Below are 26,011 nucleotides of genomic sequence, written 5' to 3'. Positions count from 1 at the left end.
TTAAGGATATATCCATTGCAACGGGGTGCTTAGAATATCAAAAAAGGCCTGGTGTTAGAAACTCCATTCAGACACCAGACACTCTGATTATAACACAGGTTAAAATACAGCTCCCTAAAGACATACAGAGAACATTGTTTAGAACCATACACTTGCTACTGTTTCAAAATCAGACAATAGCTAATTCTTTGACCTAGGAACACTAGTTCAGTCCAAGGAATTCTAAGCAATTTGTGGGCCATGAAAAACATTCACCCTCCAAAGAACCCAGTCAAGTTCCTCTTACCTGACTAGAGCTTGGCTTTGCTGCTGATGGGGTGATTTTGGGTGTCTTCTGTACCAAGGAAGCTGAAGGAGTATTTTGAGCAGGACGTGCCACTGGAATTTAATAAGAACAAGAGTAAGTGATGAACTTATAGAAAGCTTGAGGAAACAGGCTGTGATCAGAAACAAACACCACTATCAAATCCAAAGGCAGTAGTGCTATGGGCCTCAATGCAGGAATACACCTTCCTCAGGTGCCTTTTCACTTCCATCCAACTTCTCTGTGACTACTTTGAACTCTAGTCAATGCAGATGGAAGGTAAGGCACTGATTTGTGTGGCTGCCTGGAATCATTCATAATCAGAGCACTGAACATGCAAGAACTTCTGGGCAAATGTAAGCAGCTGAATATAATTATTTCACATATGGCTCTCTGAGAAATAGAGCACAAATGGAAAAACCTCTCTGTTTCAAGACAAAGTGATTCACATCATGATGGTGTGCCAATCAGGAGGGCCTCTGGAGCAGGAAAAACAAGAAAGAAGCCAAATGAAGCTCCCTGTGTCCTACAACTTTTAGAACATTTTTTATAATGCATTATTTCCAACAGTAGGGATCAGACTCCTACCCGTGGCAGGCACAGGGGATGAAGTCTTCAGTGGTGTGGTAGGAGGGGCTGCAACGGGTGTGGACTGGCTCAGAGAACCTCCAGCAGCAGTTTTGGAACTGGGTGAGAAGGAAAACATCGTGGAAGTAGATTGACCACTGCTGCTCGTGGGAGAAGAGGTGTCTACAGCACTGAACCTGCAAAGGAATGAAAAAATGAGTGAGTGAATGAATAAATGAATGAGCATCCCCTGGGATCAGCAACAAGTCAAGCTCCAGGTACAAAATCACGAGTAGCTTCTGGAGATAGTGGGAAGGAGCCATTCAAGATACTTTCTGAATACATGGAACCACAAAGATTTCAATCTTAGATCCTCCCATAAGCAAAAGCTAAATGCCAGCAAAAACTACCGCCTGTTTCAAATGCACCTCGTCATTTTGTTCCAACTATAGCAAATCTGAGCTGTCCTTCAGTGTCATCCTCAGAGTAAGGCTCCAACAGAAATTCTGCAAGAAAATATGAATTTCTATTCATTTGCAAACTCAGCTCCTCAAGGCAGCCAGTTTAAATATTCAGCCAATTCACTGGTGTATCATTTGCTTTATACACAAAATGTAAAAAGCCGTAAAAGCTCCCATCAGATTCTGATGTAGTAAAGATTCTTCTAATTCAAAAATAATAATTTGAACCATCAAAAATTTCTTATGATGCATTTACATGAAAGTTCTTCTCCTTAAAAAGCAGCTCCAATTAACACAGCTCTGTTTTAAACCACTTTTTCTAAAAATAAAGAGCAAGTCTCAGGAGTTGGAGGGAAGAGTGAGTATATGACATCTGAGAACACTCACTCAAACCCATTTTGCCTAGTTTCTAATCAGTATTAGCTTTTTTCAGTCAGTGTGAACAAGCTTTGAAGAATCCAGATCCTGTGCTCAGTGAGTAAGTGTCCATTTAATAACAGAACCAAAAGGTCTGGCACTTTCTCTGCTGCACAGAGTGGCAAAACAATCCACCAGCTGTGGTTCCAGCTTCCTCTCAGGCTGGGGGTAAGGAACCTTCAACAAACTGTCAGAGAAACTTGTGCTATCACCACCCCACTAAAGCAGTCCCAGACAGAAGGGATTTTCCAGCAGACCTTAGCCATCATTTGCATCAAACTAAGCATGGAATCACTGTTTGATGCCTGTGAAACAAACATATAACCCCCCCTGCCCCAGGTCTCTGGCAATTTATCAGCCTAAATTTTTGGCACTATCCCTTGACTAGGACCGTGCCCATGAACATAACCCCTGGCATGGGAAGCACTGAGGGTTTCCACAGCCACAACACTCTTGGATAAAGAGGGGCTGCCTCAGTGCTTTCTCAGGAACACAGGGAACTGCTGTCAGGGCAAAAAGCCAGACACCATCTTCAGATCTACTATACATTAGCCATGCCTGCAGCAATTTAACAAGCAACCAGCCCCTGCATTCACTGCTGAATCTATTTACTTCTCATTGAGGTTCACTTTGACTGAAGAAGCTGAAGGTGCGAAAGACGACTTCTGAGCAGCAGGTGCTGTGGAGAGGGATGGCCCAGATGAGCTGTCTGCAGCTGGTTTAAAGTTCATGGACCCAAAAGGAAAGGAGGGGGCAGGAGCTGCTGTAGTGCTGCCTACAGAAGCAGGAGCCATGGATGCCTTGGAAGAAGCAGAGGAGAAGGAGAATGTTGCTGCTCCAGTCAGAGCAGGAGTCTGGGCTTGCTTGGAGGCATCGGTGGCAAAGGAATACGGTGGAGGATCACTGCCTGTGGAGCCAGGAGTCTTCACAGCTGAGGGCATGAAGGAAAAAACAGCTGCTCCACTCCCTGCTGGAGGCTGACTTGAGGTGGGCACAGTGGGAGCAACGGCCGGTGCTGTGTCAGGCTTTAGAGCAGTTGGAGGAGTGGTTGGACTTGTGGCAGTACTCCCTGCAGGAAGACAAATGGGAAAGGAGGAAGCTCATCTGGCTGCACTGACTAATGGCAGGAGGCATTGCAAGGCCAAATCCATTTCATAGGGACAGCTCAGCATGCTTCTCTCACTGGACAGCGAGGAAGAGAGATGATAAAGCTGGGCTTGCAATCCCCAATCCCAGCAAGTGATACAGAACCTGTACAAAGTCACGATCAATATAACAATCTGCTCAGATTAATGTTGTCAGCAGTTTCCTGTGAGAAAACTTCACCTTCCTCCATTCATTTTGATGAGGTTCCTGCCATCTCAAATAAAATAGGCAGTCAGCACACAAGTCAACCAGCACTGCAGGAAGGCAGGCTGCCAAACAACAGCATTTTGGCTGGGGAAGGAGAAGCCAATTTGGGCACAGGGAAGAAAATGGTACATTTGCAATTATTTCTTCATGAATGCAGACAAGCAAAACAATCATTTTACCTACCTACATTACACTACACAGGACAACACATCTATAACTCAAACAAAACTACCCCTCTTCACCTGCTGGCACAATTTTCACAGTGCTGAGGAAAGCTTTAAATAGGATTTAAATAGAATTTTGTTTAAATAGGATTTTGCAGCAGTCAAACACCTTAGTTCACATCATGACCTCCTGTGGCAAAACTATGGAGGAAAATCATAGTGGGGGAAACCATATGGAGGAAAATCTCTGTGAAATGTGCAGGCCATGCTCAAAGCTGGGCAAAGAGCCTCCTAAAACTGGTTTGACCCAATTCTCCAAAGGCTGATTGCACAGGAAAGTCTAAATGCACAGCCTGCAAAGTGCTTGAGATCCCTCAAACAAACAGGTTTAAAGGTTGGACTCCATGATCTTAGAGGTCTTTTCCAAACTAAATGATTCTGTCATTTGGTGAACAGGACTAGGTAATTCCACACTGATGCACAAAAGACAGAACAGTCCTGGGAGCCCAAAACACCCCAGAACTGCTTCCCATTATCCTTATAAAGAAAAGTACATTTTCTGTGACCATATGTGTGTTTTGACTACTAAAAAACTGCCAGATCAGTATGACAAAGATCCACAAATCCAAGAGTTCCCTATAGCTCCTGGAGCACTTACCTGCTGACTTGGGAACTCTCTCCCCTGCCAACTGCAGGGGCTCTGGGGTGACAATAAGTGACCTGACTCCTGGGTTTTGGTTGATCATATAAAATGGGCAAAGCACACCATCCGTAGAGAGCAGGATCAGAACTGGAGCTGGACCAAGGATCTTCTCATCACCTGCCAGAAACCACACATGTAAGTCCTGCAGTCAAAGCTTCCTATTCTGCTCCTACTGAAATTACCACCTTCATGTGACTTTCTTCACACAGTATTTCTTACATTTCTCCCTCCTTACTTTCATCTGCATCTTTGTCCCCTTGCTTCTCTGTCAGTGCTCAGCTCTTTCTTTATCCTTTTGTATTCCTTTCTGTTCCTGACTTCATGTTTCATAAAAGGGTTATTTTGACAACTGAATGTCATCTCCTGAATGACAAAGCCCAACTTCCACTCATCAATTCCTGTGCCAAGCTTTTTCTGATTTTGAAGCAATCATTTTTCCTCAGTGATACTCTGCTCCCTCCTTCAACTCCTTTCAGCAATCCCCACATTCCATTGGGCCCTCATTAACATTCATATGCATAAATACAAAACGGAATTGCTACATAGGAAGCTTTTTAACTTAAAAGAAAGCCAACATCAAACAAATATCCTTGTGATCTGAACCACTGATATAAAATACTTGTGTTTTATGCAGCTGCTTTGTGAGTCTGCTTCAGTACAAAAATTCTCAGCACAGTTAAAGCCCCAGAACACTCTCTGTAGTTCTAAAATTTTGTAATGGTTTAACTGTGCTTAATTAAACACAAAACCCCAAACCCAACATCTAGTGTGGAGGAAAAATCTGCTATATCAAGGTGCTTTGTTTGTCAGGCAGTGCAGTGGATGGCCATTTTTCTTTATTATTGGTTCTTCAGGAAAAGCATGCTAGGGAAGAGCAGTTTCCACTGGAAGCTCCAGGACAAATCAGGTTTCTCTGCAACCTAAACTTGCTGTGAACTGCAAAGCCAATTAAAGTGCAGCCAAACTCTTGTGTCAGAACACTGAGAATGTGTTAGCAAAAAGCTTCTCCAAAAACCTTTTCAAAAACTCTGAGGCAGCACAACACAGGCTTTAAAAAAATCTGTCCTGACAGATTTCTTAATCCAGTAACTGTATAGATTAACAAAGAAAAGGCTTCAAATTCAAGTTGGCATTCAAGTACAATGTTTGACCTCAATTCCCTACTGTAGGTTTTCTTTCAGGTAAAGGTCTTAGTTAACTGGCACCCTCCTGTGCTCTTCAGGAACTCCTGACTGCAGTATCTTCCACTCTGCCTGAAGGCATCTCTATTTCCATCTGTCTCTGGCCTTCAAAGAAGAATTCTCAAAATTCACTGAGATACAACACAATAGCCCAGATGTAGTTTCAGACTTTCACAAGGTACTTTGAAGGGCCTTCAGGCAGTACAGAAGGTACAGCAATAATGCAGCTGAGATGTAGAGCACAGCGGGGGTTTAGGCAGTACAGACCCTGCGCTTTAATGCAGAATTAAAACCTACGCATTCACCTCAGCGATCTTTGCTGTTTCTGCCTTTGAAACCAACCCACTTTTCCTTTAGATCCGTGCAAATGTACTTGATACAAAACAGTTCTGCAAAAGGACATAAGTGACAAGATAAAGAACACTGCACAGGCAGCCTGAAATCCCCAGTGTTAGAACATGACTCCTTTAAACTCACTAAAATCCCAGTTCTGGGGGAACACAGACATAACTCAGGAGCTTTGTTTGCCATGTCTGTTGGTGTTGTATCCCAGGATGCTGAAAGCTCCAGGAAAGAACTGTATTCAACACTTTGCCACTGAATCCTTACACAGAAGTAGAGCCATGTGCTGTGGGTTTGGTATAAAAACAGCAGGTAAGGCAGTCTGCCTTTCAGAATGAACTCCCAGAACTCTGAGCACAAGGCTGCCCCTCAAAAATATCAAATATACTGAGATTTTTGGACTACTCCAAAGGAAAGACTAACAAGACTTACTGATCATGATGGGCATGTTACTGGTGTAGTCTACAGCAACACCAACAGGCAGAGTGTCATCACTTTTATCTGTCACAGGAAGTTCTGCTCTGCTTGAGTCCTCCAAAACCCACGATTCCCAGTTCTGCAAAAAGTAAAATTATTATTATATCAACTACTGCTTTCCTGTGAGCAGCCTTCTTCAACACTCCAGCCTACAAAAGCTGAAACACCAGCTAGAGAATATCTACTTAAATCTGTCAGATTAACAAATGCCAGAAAGATCAGAGTCCTTCACAGATTTGGTTGTGACATGTATCACTGCATATCAGAGGTCAGACATTTTTAATGCTTCACTTCAACTGATGACCTCACATCAATCACTTTATTATAGTGAGTTTGACCAAATTTTGAGACTGCCAAGTGAATAATGAAAAACAGACTTCTGGTACTTGGTTCACAACACACGCCTCTTGTTCATCTAGGAATCATCTTAAGATTCTGTACAATTTCGAAGCTTGTTTAGTTTTGGAATGTCTTAAAAGATCATCATCTCATTGTATTCCAGGTCTTATATAAGTTATACTTAGGGAAAGAAAATGTATATTTGCACAAATGCAAGACAAAATATATTCCAAAAATGGAATAACAGTATTACCTGATCCCCCTGCCTGGCAAGAATGCTGACTTCTGTGGAAGCTGCTGAAGCTGCCAGAACTAGATCCCTGTAAGCATGAACACAAACAGGTTAAAACTAACATGACAGTCCACTGCAAGGTCTACAAAAAGGAGGAACAAAATCTATGGAGATGCACTGACCCCTCAGACATGTATACTAAAGGAAGGACCTTGTCATGATTCCTGCCACTCACCATTCCTCAACAAAATTGAGGAAGTAATGATGCTGTCTCTCAGTGCAGCTCGTGTAGCATGGCTCCATGAAATTCACAAACTTCTCTGGTCGCTTCTCTTCCTTTTTCTGTAAGATCAACATTGATAATTTTTCTGTTAATGCAGAAACCAAACAACCTCCCTTAAATTTGACAGTGTCAGGGCACACCAATAACATCATAATTGGATCTCAGCAGAGAACAGACTACTCATTGATTTTTCAGGTGGATCCTACTTCCTCCACTTAATCTCCCCAGCCTCAATCCCACTATTTACAGCAGTGCCAAACTCAAATTCTATGTGGTGCCAATGTCAATAACAAAAGCAACTCGCCATTGTCATGACCAAGAAATAGACATTTGTGTTGTTGTGACTGCTGGCACTTACAGGCAATATGGCTATGACCACTTGTGGAGACATCTCCAGTGTCCCATCAGCCTCTGCATACACGATGGCAAAGACATAGGTGCCAATCCAAAGGACATCCAAAACTGAAAGAAAAAGCAGATACCTCAGCCAGAAACACTTTATAATTATATTAAATAGGTATTTATAATTCTTGTTGATTTTAAGTGTGCATGGCACACAAAGGAAATGACAGACAAATGACAACTAACTCCTAAACTACCAAGCTTAACAATCACAGAAAATCACACTGTAATTTCATAACCAGTGCTATACAGCTGCTTTAACTAAAGACAACAGGGGGAAGAATGAACAAAATACTTTTAAAGAGAAAACAAGTTAAAAAGCAATAAAAAGATGTACCTTTAACAGGATTGTCCGAGTCATAAAAGGGAGGACAAGGGATTACTTTCTTCTCCTGAAGATTCTGCAAATAAAACAACTCTTAAATACACAGAAAAGGCAATGAACAAATCCAATTGCAACTTTTTGCAGATAACCCAGAGAACTGGTCTAGAGCAACCCACCCATTCTTTAACACTCATCATGGGCCACTCTGAAATCATGGCTTCAGTGGCCAGTGCAAACCTTAAACTAAGCCAAATATTGGCCTAGGACACTTGAATATTACTGAAACACTTGGGTAGGATCACATGGCTCACACCATGTGCCACCTAACCAAATTCTGTAGTCTGTGACACAAAAATCAACCAACCATCTGAAAAAAAACCCAAAAAACAACAACCCAAACCAACAAAATTTCATATTTCGAACTCCTGAAAAGTCAAAAGGCCTTAACACCCTCAATACTTACAGGCAGATACTGTACCACAGTGCCATTTTGCCTCCCTGCAGCCAGTTGTTTTCCCTTTGGGCTCCAACACACTAGGTAAAAAAAAAAAGATAATTTCTTAGCACTAAGGAACTGGAGAGTTACAAGGCCCCACAAAAACAGGACCAATAAATTAAAACTGCTATTTTTTCCAATGAAAAAAATCATGAATCTGACTCAAACAAGGAGTCATCCAGTGACAGAGAAGGCAAGACTACACAGGTCAGAACCCAACAGGTGATGATGCTTTATTTGCATGTTTTCCTGGAAATGAGTCAAGCCTGAGACAGCACAAACCACAGGTGGGCATGATCAATAACTCACAAAATTCAGCTGCTGCAATCACCTAAGAAAGAGTAATTCCATTGAAAACATTTTCTGTCTCTCACTGAGTTTAAACCCTTCCTTTTTGTGAAGGATTTTAAGAAACCTCCTCCTGAGACAAGCAACCTGTGTTTATACACCTCTCAGTCCTGCTCTTCAGTACCCAACATTCTGAGTGCCCTCCAAGGCTGTCACTCACCAGATGTGACAGCAGCAGAAGGTGGGAGTGTGGCAAAGACCTTCACAGAGTCTGTGACCTGCAGGACAGAGATGCTGCCATCGGACAGGCAGATGGCCACCATGGTGGGAGTGGTAGGGTTCCACTTCAGGTCGTTGACCATGGCCGCACTTCCTGAGTCCTTGGCCAGTTTGTGACAAGCAAATGCTTGTTTCTGCTGCTTTGCCTTTTAGGGAACACAAATACATAAGAGTCAAAGTGGAGCACAAAACCAAACTCTTCCTGAAGTCATAGTTTAAAGCAGTTTTAGACCCGCCTATAAATTAATGACTGATGAAAACAAGCAGATTTTGAGTTTACTGAGCAACTCCTTTGTAAGGCAACCTTTATGGAGACAGAAAATCCCATCCCAGCTACATCTCTGCCGTATTCTGAAAAAAAACCAACCCAAACCCAAGCCAAACCTACTTGGCATGTGCTGTACCTGATTTAGGAATGTGCGGACATCAAAAAAGCTGATGAGGGACCCGATCTCACTGGACATCATACACACAGACAGGGTGAGATTGTCACAGCTCAGAGCCAGGTGCTGCATAGGAAACTTCATGGGAACCACAGTACTCTGAATATTCTCCACTTAAAGCACAAAAAGGAAACGAAGATGGAATGAAGGGGACAAATTTAAATAGCAAGAATTGTTCTTGTAAAACAATACAACAAATGTATGCAATAATCCTCAGACCCATTAACAGCAGCTCTCAAAGGTAACATGCAGAAAAACTGAATTAAAGCAAATCCCTTCATCTCTATTAATACAATCTTGAGAGCTGCCAAATTTCTAAGAAAAGAAAATGCCACTTTCCTTCCTCAGTAACCTGAGGAACAATAAGTGAAAAGATTTCTGCCTTTACTTATGGATGTAGAGAATGGAACAGTTACTAAGGAGAATGAAAACCATTTTGCACTCAGGTGGTAGAAGAGTGGTTGCTTCCTTTCTTCTGCAGAGTCATTTAGTCAGAGTGGGTAACTCAGTGTGAAAACTCCCTCAGTGTGTCCCTCCACTCACACACAGCCCTGACACATGCACAGGCTCACAGCTCAAAGAATGGCTACCAACCCAGCAAAGAATGGCTAGCAACCATTGTTCCTGCCTTCCCACACAAGAAAATGTGGCAATTCAAATGCCTGACAGAGGATGGCAAGGACTGTAACATGTATCAGAAGCCAAGAGCTCCATGTCCTAAACCCCATATAAACCTGTCTCTGCCAAACCCATGAGATCTAAGTGCGTCTTACCAATTTTATTGGGATCTTCTCCCGGATGTTTCTGCATCAGAAGATCTCTGGTGTGGAAGATCTGCAGGCTGGTCCCTCCACCAGCAAAGACCAGCCCATATTTGTTGGACACTGCGAGGAGGCTGGAGCGCTCTTTGGGAAGTTCATCAGGAGCATCAAAGATGCGAACCTTCTTCAGTGCTCTGAACTGGAAATCCTGTTCGAGAGAGTTGGGAAGTATCTGCTCACATGCTGCCCACGAGGAACAGTTTACTTTGGCTTCTCTAAGACAGTAAGTGCAGGAGCCTCTCCATGAGAGCTGCAAATCCCTGCCACACACCCAGGCAGCCTCTGGCCACTCCATCACATTTTCTGTCTCATCCATGAAAAACTGAGATCACAAATTTTTTCCCATTGGTTAAATCTTGCTTGTACCCAGTGGCTGTGTTCATAAAATCTGCCTGGGATATCTGACCTTCTCAGTAGCACACCAAAATCAGCCAAAGGATACAGAGGAGAAGAGAAAGGAATAAAGAAAAGATGGGACAGGACTGAACAAAACTTGCTGCTACAAGGCCCACATTTGCTAACCTACATGCCAGCAACTCCAGTCAAGCACCTGAGTTATTCCCAAATAACTGCCACTAAATAAGTACATTCCTGCAATCTCAGGAAGATGTAGGAACTTGGAAACTTCTGCAAAACAAACAGCCCAACTGCCCTGTTTTCGAGGGCAAAAGGCAGCTGCACATAACCCATAATCACTCCAGGAATCTGTTCCCCCATGCCCCTTACCCAGCCTCAGAGTAACACTGGGTGACACAGGACAGGCTACGCTGGCCCCACACTCCAAGACTCCAGCTCACAGTGACTGCCCCACAGCCACACATCCCCAAACCCCGAGACTCCCAGCATAAGGCATGCTGGCAGGAGGAACACCACTCTTCTTCCAAAACGAGACTCCTCCAACTCTCCTCCGTCCCTGAAACTGTTCGGGCCAGGCTGGATGAGGCTTGGAGCAACCTGGTCTGGTGGAAGGGGTCCCTGCCCATGGCAAAGGTTGGAATGAAATGAGCTTTACTATTCCTTCCAACCTAAACCATTCTGTGATTCCCTCCTCAGGCATTAAACACCTCTCTACACCAAGGCCATGCCAGTCTTCCCTTTTCCACCCCACAGGCTTGTACCACACTACGCTGGAAAGTCCTCAAGTATTTGTAAGATTGCCCAGAATGAGTGTGGAGTGTCCCTCACTGGAGACATTCCAGACCTGTTTGGACGCAATCCTGTGCCGTGTGCTATGGGCCGAACCCGTCTGAACAGGGAGGTTTGACCAGATGAGTCCCTTCCAGCCTGACCCATCCTGGGATTCTGTTTCACAAACACGGTAAGGATGTCCCAAAAACCCCCGCCATACCCTGAGCCGACCCCTGGGTTTGTCAGGCGCACGGTCTCACCCAAACCTCCTCCAGAACCCACCACCTCTCGCAGTCCAGGCCGAACCTTCTCCAAGCCCCGTCCCGCTCCGGCTCCAAGCCAAGGCCCCCCGACCCGAGTAAAACCGCCCGCCAACCCTTCCCCACGTCGGCCTGCCGCTCACACCGCCCGCTCCCCCCGTGCCTCACCTTCATCTCCCGCTCGGGGATCACGTCCATGTCGTCCCCCATGGCGGCCCCGCGGCCGCGGTCCCGCCGCCCGCGCCCCGCCGGGACAGCCCCGCGCCGCTTCCGCTTCCGGCGGCGCCGCTCTGGCCGCGGCTCTCGCTGCTCCGGGTCCTCCCGCGGGCCTCCCAGGGACGGCGGCGCTTAATAAACCCTCTTTGCACAGAGCCACGTTGGAAAATAGCTCTGAAACCATCGAGGCCCGCTTGTGACTGAACAGCACCTTGTCAAACAGCCCACAGCACTGAGCGCCACGTCGGGTCTTTCCTTGAACATCTCCCGGGACGGTGACTCCACCACGTCCCCGGGCAGCCCGTGCCGGTGTCGCATCACCCTTTCTGGGAAGAAATTGCTGTCAATGCCCGACCTAAACCTCCCCTGGCTCAGCCCAAGGCTGTGTGCTCTCGCCCTGATTGTCCCACACGTTCCGAGGCGCTGGGAGCCGGGGAAGCCCGTGCCCTGCTCCGTCCTGAGGGGCCCAGGCCTCTGGAGCAGCCCCGGAGGGGACAGAGGCCGCTGCCACCGAGGACAGCTCCGGCTGTCCCTGCCCTGCCGTGGTGGAGCCACCGGCCCGGGTGAGGGGCTCTGATGCTTTTCCCGAATTAGAGATCCAGCGTTGTTTCAGGTCTAAGGAATCACAGAAACTCCCAGAGTTGGGACGCTCCAGGATCGTTAAATTGAAGTCCTGATCCTACACAGGAAGACACAAGGATCGCACCATGTCCCTGAGAGCCGTGTCCAAACCCTCGTGGAGCTCTGGCACCCTCGGGGCCGTGCCCATTCCCTGGGGAGCCTGGTCGGTATCACCAGCCGGGGGAAGAAACTTTTTCCAATTCCAACCTAACCCTACCCTGACACAGTTTCATGCCTTTCCCTCAGGTAAAATCCTACTCCCCTGGCATGGGCTGCAGTGGGAGCACAGGGATGCTCTGCACAGCCCCTGTCCAGCTGCAGTTTGAGGTGGCTGAGCTGCAAACACAGAAACTCTGTGAGCTGGAGCAGCTTCATTGTGCTCCAGGACAGCACAAAAGCAGAATGTAGGGGGTGCATCACACCAGGTCCTCAATTTCTTTACTTGTTCAAGTTTTGAGGCACTTGAGTTCAGCTCCCACTCAGAATACCAGCATTCAGCCCTATGGGGACACTTTGAGAAGGGCTGTTTCCAGCTCTAGCAGGTGATTCTCTTTTCCAGGACCAAAAAGGACAAGGATTTCCACAGAGACAAGCAATGATGGCTTTGGGCAGTGACCTGAACTGTGGCAAACCACATCCAAGTTTCCCTCATGTAATATGCTTCCTTTATTTTCTAACTGAACAACAGCTTCACCACACAGCCAAGAAAAGCAGGTGCATTCCCAGAGGCTACCAGGCAGCAGAAAGCAGACACAGGGCTGTAATCTCAGGGAAATTCTGTCCTTTTAAGAAACACATGGGAAAAGTGCACCCAGTCATTCCCCAGGAAACCTAGTCTTCCCTTTTGATAATTCACATCAGACAAGAACCTTGGGCAAAAAAACACCCCTCCTTCAAGAGAAGTATTGCAAATGTCTGCTCTCAATAAACACGTTACTCCTTGAAACAAGCATTGGCACCTGCTCTTTTTCAGTAAGAAAAAAGGGCCAGCTTTCAGGAGGTGGCCTCTGCATTTCATCACACAAACTCCATGGTTTTCAGTCAGTTATTACAGATAAAGATCAGATGAAGAGAGTCCAAACCTATCTCCAGGATCTGTTTAGGGGTTTATATTAACAGACTTGGAAAACAGCTCCCTTAATCTGCAACCAATCATATGGACCAAGCTTCAGAAGAGATAACAATAAACACTGACACACTGTAGCTTCAAAAGATTTATTTTCAGTCCTTGAAGTAGACTGGCGCTGCTTTTGCTCATAATTTTTCTCTCAGTTACAGTTTTGGTTTTCACACAAACAGTAGTAAGAATGTTTTTTTTTTTTTTTTTTTAATTATTTAAAAGTGCAGCCTTTGGCAGGAACAATCAGCCTAGTAGAGTTAATCATCTGTATTGCCTTTAAAAAATGTACTCACTAAACCATGATTTAAAAAAAGTTAAAAGCTGTCAAGAACATTTAAGAAAAAAGAAGAGAAAGGGCAAAGAGCAAACACCTGGATTCCAGAAATTGTGTATGGAACAAGAATCACCACAGTACCCAGAGTGTGGCTAGCACAGTCCCAGCTCATATTCCATACTTACAGCCCTTCTTATTTTGCAGATTTGAAGGCTTATCCATCAGGGAAATGGATAGTCCCAGGGGACCAGGCTGAAACATATACAGGGAGGTCTGCAAAAATCAGAGGGACAGAGCAGCTGCCTGAGGACAGATCCTCATCTGCAACTGGTCTGGCCAGGCTCAGTTTGGTCACTCAGCTTCCTGTCACCTGGAGGTTTCACTTGCCCCAGGCATCCTGTGGGGCTGCAAAGGCATCACAGCTTCTTTCTGGACTCTCTGGATGGGACAGACAGTCACCTGTCCAGAGGTTACACTCCTGGTCAGATCCAAGTCATGATTTATCAGGAAGGGGGCCCCAAGGTGGCTTTAACCATCCTCACTTGCAGTGGCCGGTGTTGGACCCTGAGATCTGCCTGCAGGATGAGCCCCCAGAGCAGACAGAAGCTGTCCCTGCAGGCAGCTGTGCAGGCAGATCTCTGTGTACAAACACATTTCCACATCCCCCTTATGATCAGACAGGCATGGGAGCCTGATTTGCATTTTTGGGGAGGGGGGGGGGTCAGGAGGGGAAGAACAAATCCAAAGTAGGAACAGGAGGATGGAGCAGAGAAGGCACTTATTTCTTTGCACCCATGAAGCCGCTCTCAGGGGCTTTGTCCATGTCTGGCAGCAAGGACCATTAGGAACCTGTCCTGACAAGTACAGCTCTGAATCCATATGCTGGGAACAAAGTAGCTCCTCGTCTGAGAAATGCAGGAAGGGCAAAGGAAAGAGTAAAATCACAGGGTATCTTTTGTACTTTTTGGTCTCACATTACACTTGGTGCTACAACTTCTGTCTAACAGATCAAGTTGGCTAAGGGATGCAGCAGAAAGACACGAGCTGGGGGTCTCCAGCTTCCCTTGCTGTTCCTCTAAGGCAGGTTAGTTGAAAACTAGGACTGTGCACAGTAAAGAGTAACAAAGCACAGGTAACCTCTGTTACAGACCAGCAAAGCAAACAGTGCCCATTTTGCAGCCTGCCCTCTTCAAGGGAGGCTGGCTATGTCTCTCTCTGGAGGTGGACCAGAAGGTTTTGGGTTGCTTTCATTGGCTTTTCCTTCAAACATCATGACCCTGCAAAACACAACAGATATTGCTCATTTAGAAAAAAGCAAATGCATATTTATCCATCATTTGGGGTGGCATTCTCTGCTGAAAAAGAGCATCTGGCTCCTCTACAAAGAGCACTCGATAATTAACAAAGCAAGGAAAGCCAACAGAGGGCAGTGCTGCCAGGCTGGCTCTTCCAGCAGCTACCAGGAGTGGGTTCCCAAAGTCTCTGCCGGTTTTCCTCTCGGAGCCCAGAGGATTAGCACATTTTATTTAGACAGCCGCTTCCGAAATCCCCTGGGCACACACCGCATGCCAAGTGTTCCTGATGCGTAAAAGCAAATACCACTCCTGGCCCACCTTGCACATAACCACACAGCAGAACATTCAGAAGGCAACACCGAGCAAGCAACAGCAATTGCAGCCAGGGGAGAGAGCAAAAACAAGGAGCAAGGCACTGGCTGCAGGAATCTCAAGCATTTTGCAACCACGAGCACTGTCTTCCTCCCTGAGGACTGCAGCTACGCTGGGAATGCCAGCTGCCTCGATGGATCAAAGGGCTCTACTGCTCTTAGGACGAGTTTTACATTTCTGCTCCTGCTCTACAGGGTCCAACAGACAATGGGGTGTCTGTTAGCAAGAGAAGGGACCTGTTTGCAAAAGCTGCCGCAGTTGGGAGGAGGGATGGAAGATATGGGACAGGCTGCAGGCTCAGTCTGGTTCTGTGGAGAAAAAAGAGGAGCAGGAATGTCAGAAGTCTGTGTCTGCTGGGAAGAAGAGCATCACAACAGAGACACTGCACACAGTGGGGAGAATCTGCCAGCAAACATGTCCCAGCTTAGAGAAACCACGTGAGAGGTGGGTGCAAGATCCTTCCTCCCAACCTGCCCGGAAAGCTGGCTGTGTTTCTAAAGCTGCCTTCAAAAAGGGGAAAGGAGGATGGAGAGGATCAGCTCTTATTCATGACTGTTTCAGACACAAAAGCAGGGCCAGCCTCTGAGCTGTGAAAGGAAATGCCAGGCTTCAATGGGATGGAGATGGAGCCAAGCAAATGTTTGGAAGCCATTTGTTAGAGTAGCACTTTCAGAGCCCTGTTGGGAGGGCAGAGGGGGCCGTGGGAGGCTAGTGCTGGCAGCCTGTACCACAGAAAACCTCTCCCAGCACGAGCCAGCTGTTTTAACCATGTGTCCCATCTCCATCTACTGCCCATCCCTCCAGGATCAGGCAGGGATGGAGCATCCTGTGGGAAACAGGAGCCAGCACTACGGTGCTGGCAGGACTATCATTCACTCAAGTCCTGCCACCATCCACAGGGGATGTCTGTGTCCCCAAAGCCAGCAGGATCCTCAGGGAAGAGATGGGAAGAAGTCCTGCAGTGCTGAATGCCTGCACACCCTCAGGAAAGGAGGGGATGGCTCCCATGGAGCACGTGGGAGGAAGCCTGTGCTAACACACAGCAGGCAGCTCTGCTGGGAGCACTGGCCACTGCTCAGCCTTGACATGAGCTTATACACCCTCTCATGGCACCCTGCCGACTGCCCTGCACAAGGATCCTTGTCTCCCTCCATGAACACTGAGTGCACACAGCTCCAGCTCCCCCAGATAGAACAGCTTGTGCTTCCCAACAGAGCAGCTCGGGTGCTGCTGCTCTCCCCCGGCTCCATCCTGGGACACTCACAGTTTGAGCACAGCAGAGCGTTTCCCAAGCATCACGTTGACAAAGTCCTGGTACGAGATGGTGTCGCTGACCCCTCCAGTCACCTCAGAGATCATCTTCTTCAGTTCTAGGTGGGTCTTTGGAGCCCCCAGCTTCTCCATCATCCTTTTGACAGACATCAAATCTACAAGAGCAAGGCAATTGCTGCTGTTAAGGGATGACCTCACTGAATACACACCAATCCTACAGAGCCATGAGTTCCCACCTGAGATCACCTCACTTGTGGACTCTGGCTGACAGCATTAAGCAGTTGCCAAAAGCCATGAGAAACCTTCCAGTACAACTCACTGCCACTCTGCCCAGTACAGAGCATCACTTCCCAGTTGTGCAGCTCAAGATAAAAGTACCCCACACTCAGAGAAGAGGGACAACTCTCCAAGTGCTCCAGAGACATGTGGGGACAGTGCTCTCTAGCTCAGATTGCGGTGCCAAGAGTCACAAGGATGGGGAGGAGGGAAGCAACACCGGGATTAAAGCTGGAGACAAACAAGCTGTGGGGAGCAGACGCCCCTGCCCATCGCCACAGGCCATTTCCTCCCATTGCACTGCTGCCTGCTGAGACCTGTGGGCCCCTTCCCTCCCGGAAGCCCTGAGTCAGGCCTCTTCCAGCTCCCCACAGGCTTCACTTCAGCTGGAAGACTTGTGGAGGAGGGGAACAGGGCAGCCGCCTCCTGGAAGGGCACAGCGCACAAGTGATTACACTTGAGTGTCAGCTCCAGGCCTGCAGGAGGCTGAAACTTTATGTAACTGGTGCTTTCTGGACCCAAAGCAGGGCTGCTCAGCTGAGCCAGACTCACACCCAAGTCTTTTGCTTCTCTCTGCTCCCCTCCTTGCAAAGCAAAGAGCTTCTCTGCACCAGAAGTGCTTGTGGATTTATACAGCTCCTGCCTCAAGCCAAGCAAGCCCTAGGATTGTCCAAGTCCTGCAGCTTCCCAGCTCTGAATTCCCAGCTTTGTAGCAGAGGATTGAGAAGAAGGCCTCAGTGGAGAAAAAGGGAGAAGGGAAAAAAAAAAAGCATTTAGAGCAGAAAGAAGTGGAGGAGATAAACAGAACTTCAGGTGAACAGCACTGAGAAGGGCTTAGATCTTGAAACAGGCAAGGAGAGACTGAAGAGACTGAGAGGCAGGGGCTGGAGAGCCAAGGAAGCCCCTGACTGGCAATCAAGATCCAAGCAAGGCTGGACGTAGGAAAAACCCACAAGTTTTCCTCTTCAACACCATGAATGCAGAGGGAAGCAGCACAGATTCAGCAGCAGACAGGCTGTGGCTCTTCCAGCCCAGCATCCCTCAGAATCACTCACCAATCTCGCCTTGGTTGTTCAGGTCAAACTCCATGTATTTCTCTGGAAGAGACACAGAATTAAGTTAGGAGAACTCTAGAGCAGGGAAGTGTGCAGGGCTTTGGAGCACTGGCTGCTTACAGCACTGAAATAAAGCATCTGGGCATAAGATTGATATATTGCTGAATGCAAAGTTCAGAGAGGGAGATCATCTCAAGGCCTGGTTTTAGCACCCTTATCTCAACTCTAGGGCTCTAGAGTTAAGTGCTTTCTAATTGTGGCTGCTTTTCATTTAAGCTGAAGGAAAACACTGGCATGAGAACAAGGTATCAGCTGGCTACTAACAGCGTTAAAAGGTTTCCAGCCAGAAAAACAAAGCTCTGGAACAGCCTCCCAGAAGGAGTAGCAAGGAAAACAAACCCCCGAGCACTCCCGAGATGAAGCCTGATCGGATTAGAAGGGGGATTAAATGACGCAGTTGCCTGCAATAACGAGGGACAGACTCCCCAGTGCTCCTGTCGCTGTTACTCCCAGAGCAGCACCTGCCAGGAGAGATGCTCAAGGACCACATCAAGAGGGCGAAGCCAAGAACATGCCTGGGCACAGTGATGCTGGAGCAGGTTGTTTGCCTTTCCAGCCTGCTGTCAAACACTGCTGACTTGAGCAACTCCAGCATTGTCAGAGAGGCAGAGCCTGCTCCAAAAGGTCAGGTTAGCTTTGCAGGACAAAATCTCACATGCTGTAACAAGCAGAACACTGATTTGAGTTAGAAAATTCAGGAATTCAGTTCTGTGCAGTTTCTGCCCTTTGAAGTGGCACACCTGAGCCTCCCACACAGCCCCCACCCCTTGCTAGCTGTTCCCCATTTAGACTTTAAGCTCTTCAGGCAAGGATTTGTCTGTCTTACAGACCATACAGCTCCCAGCACCACAGGGGGCCCCCCATCACCTCAGCTCTAGTAAATGGAAAGAGCAAGATGCCTGCTGGCACCATCCATCCATGCTGAGCTGGAGAAATCACCCTGCAGTGAGCACTTGCTCCCCACATCAGCCTTGGAGGATTCAAATTAACCAAGCTCTTCCAGGCTGCTCCTTTGCCCCGGGAAGGAAAATGGAAAAGACCTTTTGCCTCTGCTCCAGGGACACCAGCAAGCATATGGGCATGAACAGAGACGTGGCAGGCTAATTTAAGGAGCCAAAGGGAAGAGTGCTTATTTCACACATCAGTCTCTACAGGACCTGTGCTTCCAAAGGAAATTGTTGGGTTAACTGGACTGATGGGCAGGAGGCAAAGGAATGGCTTGGCAAGTCTTCACCTGGGTCTCAGCCCATGGATTACTGCTGCCATGAGCCGACTGGGACAGACCTACAGAAATACCATTGACAAACCAAAGCTGTTCATGCTTCAGGCAGGAGTAAATGTCTCCCTTCAAGCATCAAGCAACCAATCCTAGAAGAAATCAGGGCTGTAACACACATATTTAGGGGCCAGAGTGATGCTTGATGTGGGAGTGCCTCTCCCCACACTCTGCCTCACCAGAATGACATTGGCATTTTAACTGCCACCTCCCTTTCCAGGATCAGGCACCTCTGCATATGCCTGGGGCACAAAGCCTGTTCTGCCATCTCCATGCCCAGCACATGTTTTCTTTTCTTCTGAGCTGACACTTAGCCAACAGTGCAGAGAACAGAGACAGCTTTACATCAGCCTCAGCTCACACATTCATGTTTCCCTCCCAGCCCAGCAGAGAGGATAGAGTGGGCAAAAACCATGCAAGGTCCCTCCCTCACAAATACATTTACACAAACACTGCATGGGGGCTCCATCCTTGCCTCCCCCAGGCTGGGAGGGGGGTGGGGAAGTGGGAAGGACAGCAGAGAAGAAATATTCCCCCATCATCACACAATGAGCCAATTGTTGGGGGAGCTGGAGGAGGCCTTGGAGAGAGGGACGGGCCACGGAGACAAACTCACGAGGCAGCAGGAAGAGATGCCAAAGGCTCTCGTTACAGGGAATTCTGTGCCTGTGACCTACAGTTGCAATGTTTGAAGAGCCCCAATTGTGATGGGAAAAAATAATGCGGGGCTGCAGCCAAAAGCCAAAGCTACACAAAAAGCAACACAAAGAGATTGGGGAGCACAGGAGGCTCCTCTGTGCCCAGCAGTGTAAGGGATCACAAAACGCCAGCCAGCTTCTTCTTTGCTGGATTGCAAAGCCAAAATTCAAAGGGAAATAGCAGACAATGTCTGAAATGGAAGGAAGGTCAGGTTTTATTTGGTTAGAGCCAGGCTGAGCACAAGCCTCGAGGCAGTGTGACACAGGCATGTTTTCTCAACTGCCTTCAGCCACTGCTTGGAAAGAAAGCAGGTATACCAGAATAACCCTGCCAGATCTTGTCCTGTAACCAGTCTGAGGACAAGCTCCAGAGGACTTCAGGCTTTTGAGCTGTTTCTCTATCCCCTGTCCCAGCAAAAGGCCCAAACCTAAGCCCTAGATCTGCACACCCACCAGAGTCAGGCTTTGGCCAGAACTAGACATATCAGTGCTGTTCCCTCTCGTGTCAAGGGGCTGGGAAAGGACTAAAGGAACTTTTGGAGTGAGGAAGTCCCCAACTCCTCCACAAAGCAGCTGACACTTCTGCTTTGTGGAATGAGGCCCTCCTTCTTACTGGAAAAAAAAAAAAAAAGTCCAGCTATTGCATGGTCCATTATGCCAGTTAGCTTGCTGGGTAACTGGAGAGAAACCATCCTCCTTTGCTGCTCCCCAGGGTTTTGCCCACACAGCAGGTTTTGCAGTAACAGCAGCTGCCAGGCAGGATGTCTGTAGGGTGACATGTCCCTGCCCTGCAAGTGAGAGAAGCACAAAGGCTTGTGTGGAAAACACCTCTCCAGAGAGTTTCACCAAGTCCCACAAGCAAGAGGGAAGGCATCCATCCCAGCTCAGTCACTTGTATTTGGTAGAGGATCTCAGGCTGGTGAGATACAAGTGCTGAGGAAAATAACCTGGTTCAAAGCAGTTAGGCTCAAAGGACACGGAAACTCTCCAGTTCTCACCTTTGAACACTGCCAACTTCTCCTCCAGGTCTTTTTCATTACTGAACTTTGGGTCACAGAGAAATTCCTAAAACAGAAAAAAAAAAAATATCCTCAAGGTTAAAGATGGAAAGGAGGAAACACCCTAGAGGGCACCTCCAAAGGCAGTATTAGCCAGAAGACTCACACAATTCCCAAAGTCACAGCTGAGCAACAGCACCAGGAGACTTGAAAATGGGCTGAATCCCTCCACACCTTGTCATTAACATTCCAGTGCAAGGGGGATCCCTCGGATGTCTCAGATTTCTCACAGGCAGCTTGAGGGAGGACTGGACCTCACCTGCCTTTGGAATAACTGCACAAAACCTCCTCTTCTTGCTTACCCAAGGTGTCAGCTCCCCACATCTCTGCTTAAGCACACTTAGCATGTGGATTGGGCACTTATTTCCAGCAAGAGCTCCTAGTCCTTGCAAAAAGTATTCTTATCTCAGATTTCAAACTCTTAGATAAACTCAGAGGGCCTGCAAATAGAGCAGGCAAAGTTTGCAGAATGTCATATGCCCAAGAGGACGGGTATTTTGGGCTCAGGAACTCTCTCCTACCAAACGTCCTTTTTCTCCCTCTACCCTGCTCAGGCTGGAAAGGAAACCTTGGATCACTTCTGGTCACTTGTCCCTAGCCCCACCTCAAAAACCTTCAGATACCCAAGAGAACAGACCACAGCTTGCACAGCCAGCTCTTCTGCTGTGCCCTGCCAGCAACACTCTCCACAGCTGTGAGCAGCAGGGTCTTGCTCCTGTCCCTGCCCTCCCACACCGCCCAGCTCCAGCCCAGCACAGCTTAATGACTCGATTTGTGTTCAGCAACAACACCACATTCTTCAGTGTAGAAATCATTAACATCTGCACAGCTTATGCATGGCCTGTCCAGGACAAACCCCTCGAGGGGTTAGTGGATGGAGAGCTGAGGCTGTTCCCTACTCTGGGAATGTGTTCCTCACCACTGCTCCCCATGCTCTTGGGGAAGGCAGGAGTGGGTCACCAAGATCCACTGATCTGTGTGCTGATCACTGCTGGTCATCCTAATCCTGCTCCTGTGCTCTGGATCCCATACACCTGGAGCTGCTCCCTCCTTCCTCACTGAGAGGAGCTTGGACTGCTCAGGGAGTCCTCAAACCTTCACTGCCAGATAACCACTGCTGTGGCAAGTCTTTTAGCTGCAGCTGAAGGAAGCCCACTAGGACAGAAGTGACTCCCTCCTCCCACGCCAGAAACTCCAGATGGGACACCAGACACCATGGCCACCAAACCAATGTGACACTGGCTTCCCTCATCACTATGGTCACCAACTCAAACTGAGAGTTGTGGTGAAAAGCAATTTTCCCAGTTCCTTCTTTTGCTCTCCTTTGCCAAATCAGTTTCATTTAGCTCAGTTATTTCTACCCAGGGGTATCATTTACCAGCCCAACACAAAAGGCCCAATTCAGCTTCAAGACCCAGGCTCAGGCAGCAGCAGGAGTCACTAGAGACCAGAGTAGTGTTACCTGCTGCCATCACCACTGAATAGCCTCTGGAGAAGGCAAACATGACCGAAAACCAAAACAGGGCCAAAATACCTCCTGGCCACCAGGTCACAGCTTCATTCCTGCCCTGCAGGAGCAGCAAGCAGCTTCCAGCTCCCAGCAGGACAGGGGGTGTGAGGGCAGAGCATAGCATCTCTCTGGGAGCAAGAAGCAGCACAGAAATGGTGAAGAATGAAGGGAATGCATCCACACGTGATGGCTGAGGGACACATGCCCAAGAGCCCACCAGCCCTGGCAGTGTGATACAAGAGCAGCACAGGTGACACTGCACACAGGATTAGGGCTCAGTTCCCTTGTGTTTCAACTGGAGGGGAGCTGGAGAGCCCACCAGCACCACAGCTCTGCTCCAGGTGCAAGGAAGCAACAAGGGGCTGTATTTGAAAGGCATTCCACACTCCACATTGTGTGTGAGCTGGGCTGTGACTGCGATAAGGAAAACACTCACAATGGCACACAGGAATTCGGTCCCCAGGGCCTGTGACTCAAACTCAGAGTGGCTGAAGTTCCTCCTAGAGCCCTTTGCTAAAGTTCCCATTTTAAGGGGCATGTTCTATTAATAAGAACTGCTTTAAAAGCCTCTCCCCCGCTCCTGCCCTGAACAGCCTTTCTTGAGCTGCTGAGAGACTTTTCTAAGCCAATAAACTCACCCAGACAAGACCCAGCTACCTGCAAGACAACCTGAACAAAGCCAGATCCATCCTTGCTCCCCAAAAAGGTGACTCCAGCTGGCAGGCCAAGCCCTCACTGGGATGTTTAAGTGCTGAATGCCAGCCACCCTGCCTGCAGGGGCTGGGAAGGGCTGAGGGATGCTCGTGCCTGCCCAGGATGGGAGAAGCAGGCACCTGCTCTCTAACAGGCTGAATTCCTTCCCTGCAACCCAGCGCATTAGAGGGTAAAACAAGGTTGAAACTAATCTGTGCTGGATTAGACCTGCCACCTTGATGCACGAGGCTGGACAATGTGATTGCGTTGCCCGAAAAGAGGGGAACATCCAAGAGGGGTGCCTGGAGGAGTGTTTCAGGCTAGAAGAGAGAAGTCAGCACTAGGACTCAGCCACCCTTCAGGAGCACATGTGCTCTCAGTGTACTGCCTGCCAGATTTGTATCCCAGCGAGAGCTCTGGGGTAGAAACCAGCCAGGAAAACAGGGCTGGAGGGAGCTAAGTGTTAGGATGAGACAATGAGATTAAGCCTGATAGGAATTTGGCCTGATAGGTTTTATTAGGAGCACTTGACTGTTTTACAGCCTTAGGGCTCTTCAGTGCTGGGGAAACCCCCTCCCTGGCTCCAGCCACAGTATCAGCCCAAGTTTCTGTATCAGCTGTTTGTCAGGGAGGTGTGAGGCTGTTTGCTGCACTCCCCCATTGCCACATAGAGCTGGCAAAGCACAGCAGTGTGGGGGTTGCTGCCCAGAGCACGATGGCTTCTGAGAATTCATGGGCATCTGCCACTCATGCTATCTGCAGCTTGGTTTAGAGCTGCTCAAACCCCATCTCATAGTGCTGAGCCAGCACACGGGGCAGCAAGGATGCAAACAAGCAGCTCTGTCAGTGGGAAGTCACATAGCTTGTTTCATTTTTGTCCTCCAAACCTCAGCCAAAGAAAAGGCCAGAAGTGATGTCAGCTTAAGGGAGAGATAGGAACCTGTCCCCTGCCTGAGAACAGCCCTAAGCCCTGGCACACAGCAGTGGCACACCAGCAGCATCCCAGGAAGCACAGCTTCCCAGACTCAGTCCTGCAGCTCCTACCAGCTTAAAGGATCATGTATCCACCTGTGTGATGCTGGAGGACAGCTCTGGAGAAGCAGAAACGGCAGCACTGGGTACAACACAATCCATTCATTCTCAGCCTAAGGGCCAACTCCACCTTGGCTAGAGGAGATATGTTAGACCCAGCTGCACACCTTGGTGCAGGGTGTGCTGTGTCTGCCTTCCAGCAGCAGGTTACAAAGGCTCCTTTTTAACTAAGTGCTCTTATTCTACACCTTATGCCATGACACCTCTTTTTCCACTCTTATTCTGCAGCACATCCTAATTTCTAGTTAATTGAGTAATTTCTAATGACTTAATTGCCTCTCCAGTGACCTAAACTTCACCTCTACAGTCTCACTGGTGGAGCATGCTGTCTGGTGGAGGATATTGCCACTTTTCATAGCTTAGTCAGTGTGAGGGCAAGGTGAGCCCATCTCCCCAGGCTTTCATCTTGTACAGTGATTTGATTTCTGCACTTGTAGCTCCAAGGTGCCACTGACTAAAGAAGCATCAAAAAGTGCTAGAAATCCCAGCACTGTTTGCTTCAAGGTTAAATCCTTCTTTTCACCCTCAGAACTGCTCTTAGCTGGGAGGGATGCCAACAGAACTGCCCCCACAACCATGCCAAGCAAGGGACAGGGTAAGCCTGAAGCTCAGGGGAGAGGACCTTGCCTGACCCTGGCATGAAGGGCACCAAGCCCAGTGCACTTTGCACTAATCCAGGAGGTGCTATTCCCCCTGCCCAGGGCTTGTGGGACGTCCAACCATCCTGGGCAACCCATTCACCCGCTGTAATGAAAAACTAGGAAGGCTTGAGTCAGCTCTGAGCAGCACAAATTTCTCATTCCCGGAAGAAAAAGTTGAAGCACTTGATACAGCAGAGGGGAGGCTGAAGTCCTCCAGGGGAACAATAGCCCCCATTCCTGCTGGACCACGTTCCCAAAGGGACTTTCATAGCAGCCAGCCCCCGGGCACCCACCAGCCCGCTCGGACCCACCGATGTGCGATGGGCGGGAAGGAAAGAGCCGCCTGAGAGGTCAGTACTAGGAGCGGAGGAGATGGAGAGCTATCCTCATCGAAACCCCGCTTCCTCCTCGGGCCGCATCCCCTCTCCAAAGCGGTTTGGGCAGAGGGGTCGGCAGCTCCTCCTGCACCCACCGCGCCCTCGTTCTCTCGCCCCGCCCGCCCCCGCCCAGCCCCTTCCCCACTGCCCGCGGGGTCGGCTCGGGAGCGGCCCCAGCCCCACCTTGTTGATCTCCTCCAGCCGCCCGTCCTGCGGCGCTCTCCGCAGCCCCCCGCCGCTCGGCCGGCGCGGAGCCGCCATCGCACCGAGGCTCCCGGAGCCCGCCGCCGCCTTAAATAGGGGCGGGCAGGGCCGGGCCGGGCCCTCCGCCCCCCGCCCTTAACCCATCCCCGCCCGGCGCCGGAGCGGACATCGCCCCGCATCGGGAGGGCAGCGCGGTGCCCGCGGCGGGCTCGAGGTGCCCGAGCACGGGGAGAGCCACCGCCGCCTCTGGGCTTCCTGCAGGAGGGAAGGGACCGGCTCCCTCTGCCCGCACCGCCCGCCGGGTACGGCTCCGGGACACCGGGGATCGCTCCGGAGCTGCCCCTGGAGCGGCATCGCCCAGCCGGTACCGGCGGCAGAGACACAGGGGCGGGATGGTACAGCCACTTCCAGGCGCTGGATAAACCCTGGAGCTCGAGCAGCGGGAAAGGGATGGGCCGAGGGACAGTCGCGGCCGAGGTGATGCGTGTCCCGGCCAGGGTCGCACGCCCCCGCGGTGTCAGCCTGACACCTTATGTTAAAATCGTGTACTAACGTGGAATTTAGTGGGAATTTTCAGACATTTTTCCTTTCGTCACCCCAAATGCAGCCGCATTTCGACCCCTGCTCTTTAAAAGC

General features: G+C 48.8%; 2 protein-coding genes across 2 annotated transcripts in view; both read right to left on the bottom strand.

Moving 5' to 3' along the window:
* Positions 1 to 11,513, bottom strand: part of NUP214 (nucleoporin 214) — a 38,776-nt gene extending 27,263 nt beyond the window's left edge. Inside the window, exons 1-14 of the mRNA XM_066332776.1 lie at positions 11,434 to 11,513; positions 9,830 to 10,025; positions 9,018 to 9,169; positions 8,555 to 8,759; positions 8,014 to 8,084; positions 7,563 to 7,626; positions 7,182 to 7,285; positions 6,776 to 6,882; positions 6,562 to 6,628; positions 5,925 to 6,048; positions 3,925 to 4,086; positions 2,362 to 2,818; positions 893 to 1,068; positions 287 to 378 (exon numbers count right to left, since the gene is read on the bottom strand). Of these exons, the coding sequence (XP_066188873.1) occupies positions 287 to 378; positions 893 to 1,068; positions 2,362 to 2,818; positions 3,925 to 4,086; positions 5,925 to 6,048; positions 6,562 to 6,628; positions 6,776 to 6,882; positions 7,182 to 7,285; positions 7,563 to 7,626; positions 8,014 to 8,084; positions 8,555 to 8,759; positions 9,018 to 9,169; positions 9,830 to 10,025; positions 11,434 to 11,475 (2,019 nt within the window). The 5' untranslated portion in view covers positions 11,476 to 11,513. The remainder of the gene's footprint in view (positions 1 to 286; positions 379 to 892; positions 1,069 to 2,361; positions 2,819 to 3,924; positions 4,087 to 5,924; positions 6,049 to 6,561; positions 6,629 to 6,775; positions 6,883 to 7,181; positions 7,286 to 7,562; positions 7,627 to 8,013; positions 8,085 to 8,554; positions 8,760 to 9,017; positions 9,170 to 9,829; positions 10,026 to 11,433) is intronic.
* Positions 11,514 to 13,303: 1,790 nt separating this feature from the next.
* AIF1L (allograft inflammatory factor 1 like) lies at positions 13,304 to 25,463 on the bottom strand. The gene is made up of 5 exons (XM_066332774.1): positions 25,355 to 25,463; positions 20,799 to 20,865; positions 17,767 to 17,808; positions 16,428 to 16,590; positions 13,304 to 14,773 (listed from the first exon to the last, which is right to left on the bottom strand). The coding sequence occupies exons 1-5, from the start codon at positions 25,430 to 25,432 to the stop codon at positions 14,686 to 14,688; spliced, it is 438 nt and encodes a 145-aa protein (XP_066188871.1). The 5' UTR covers positions 25,433 to 25,463; the 3' UTR covers positions 13,304 to 14,685.
* Positions 25,464 to 26,011: the final 548 nt, after the last annotated feature.

This window comes from Sylvia atricapilla, chromosome 19 (assembly GCF_009819655.1).
Source record: "Sylvia atricapilla isolate bSylAtr1 chromosome 19, bSylAtr1.pri, whole genome shotgun sequence".
NCBI lineage: Eukaryota > Metazoa > Chordata > Aves > Passeriformes > Sylviidae > Sylvia > Sylvia atricapilla.
This window is presented reverse-complemented; position numbering and strand designations above follow the sequence as displayed.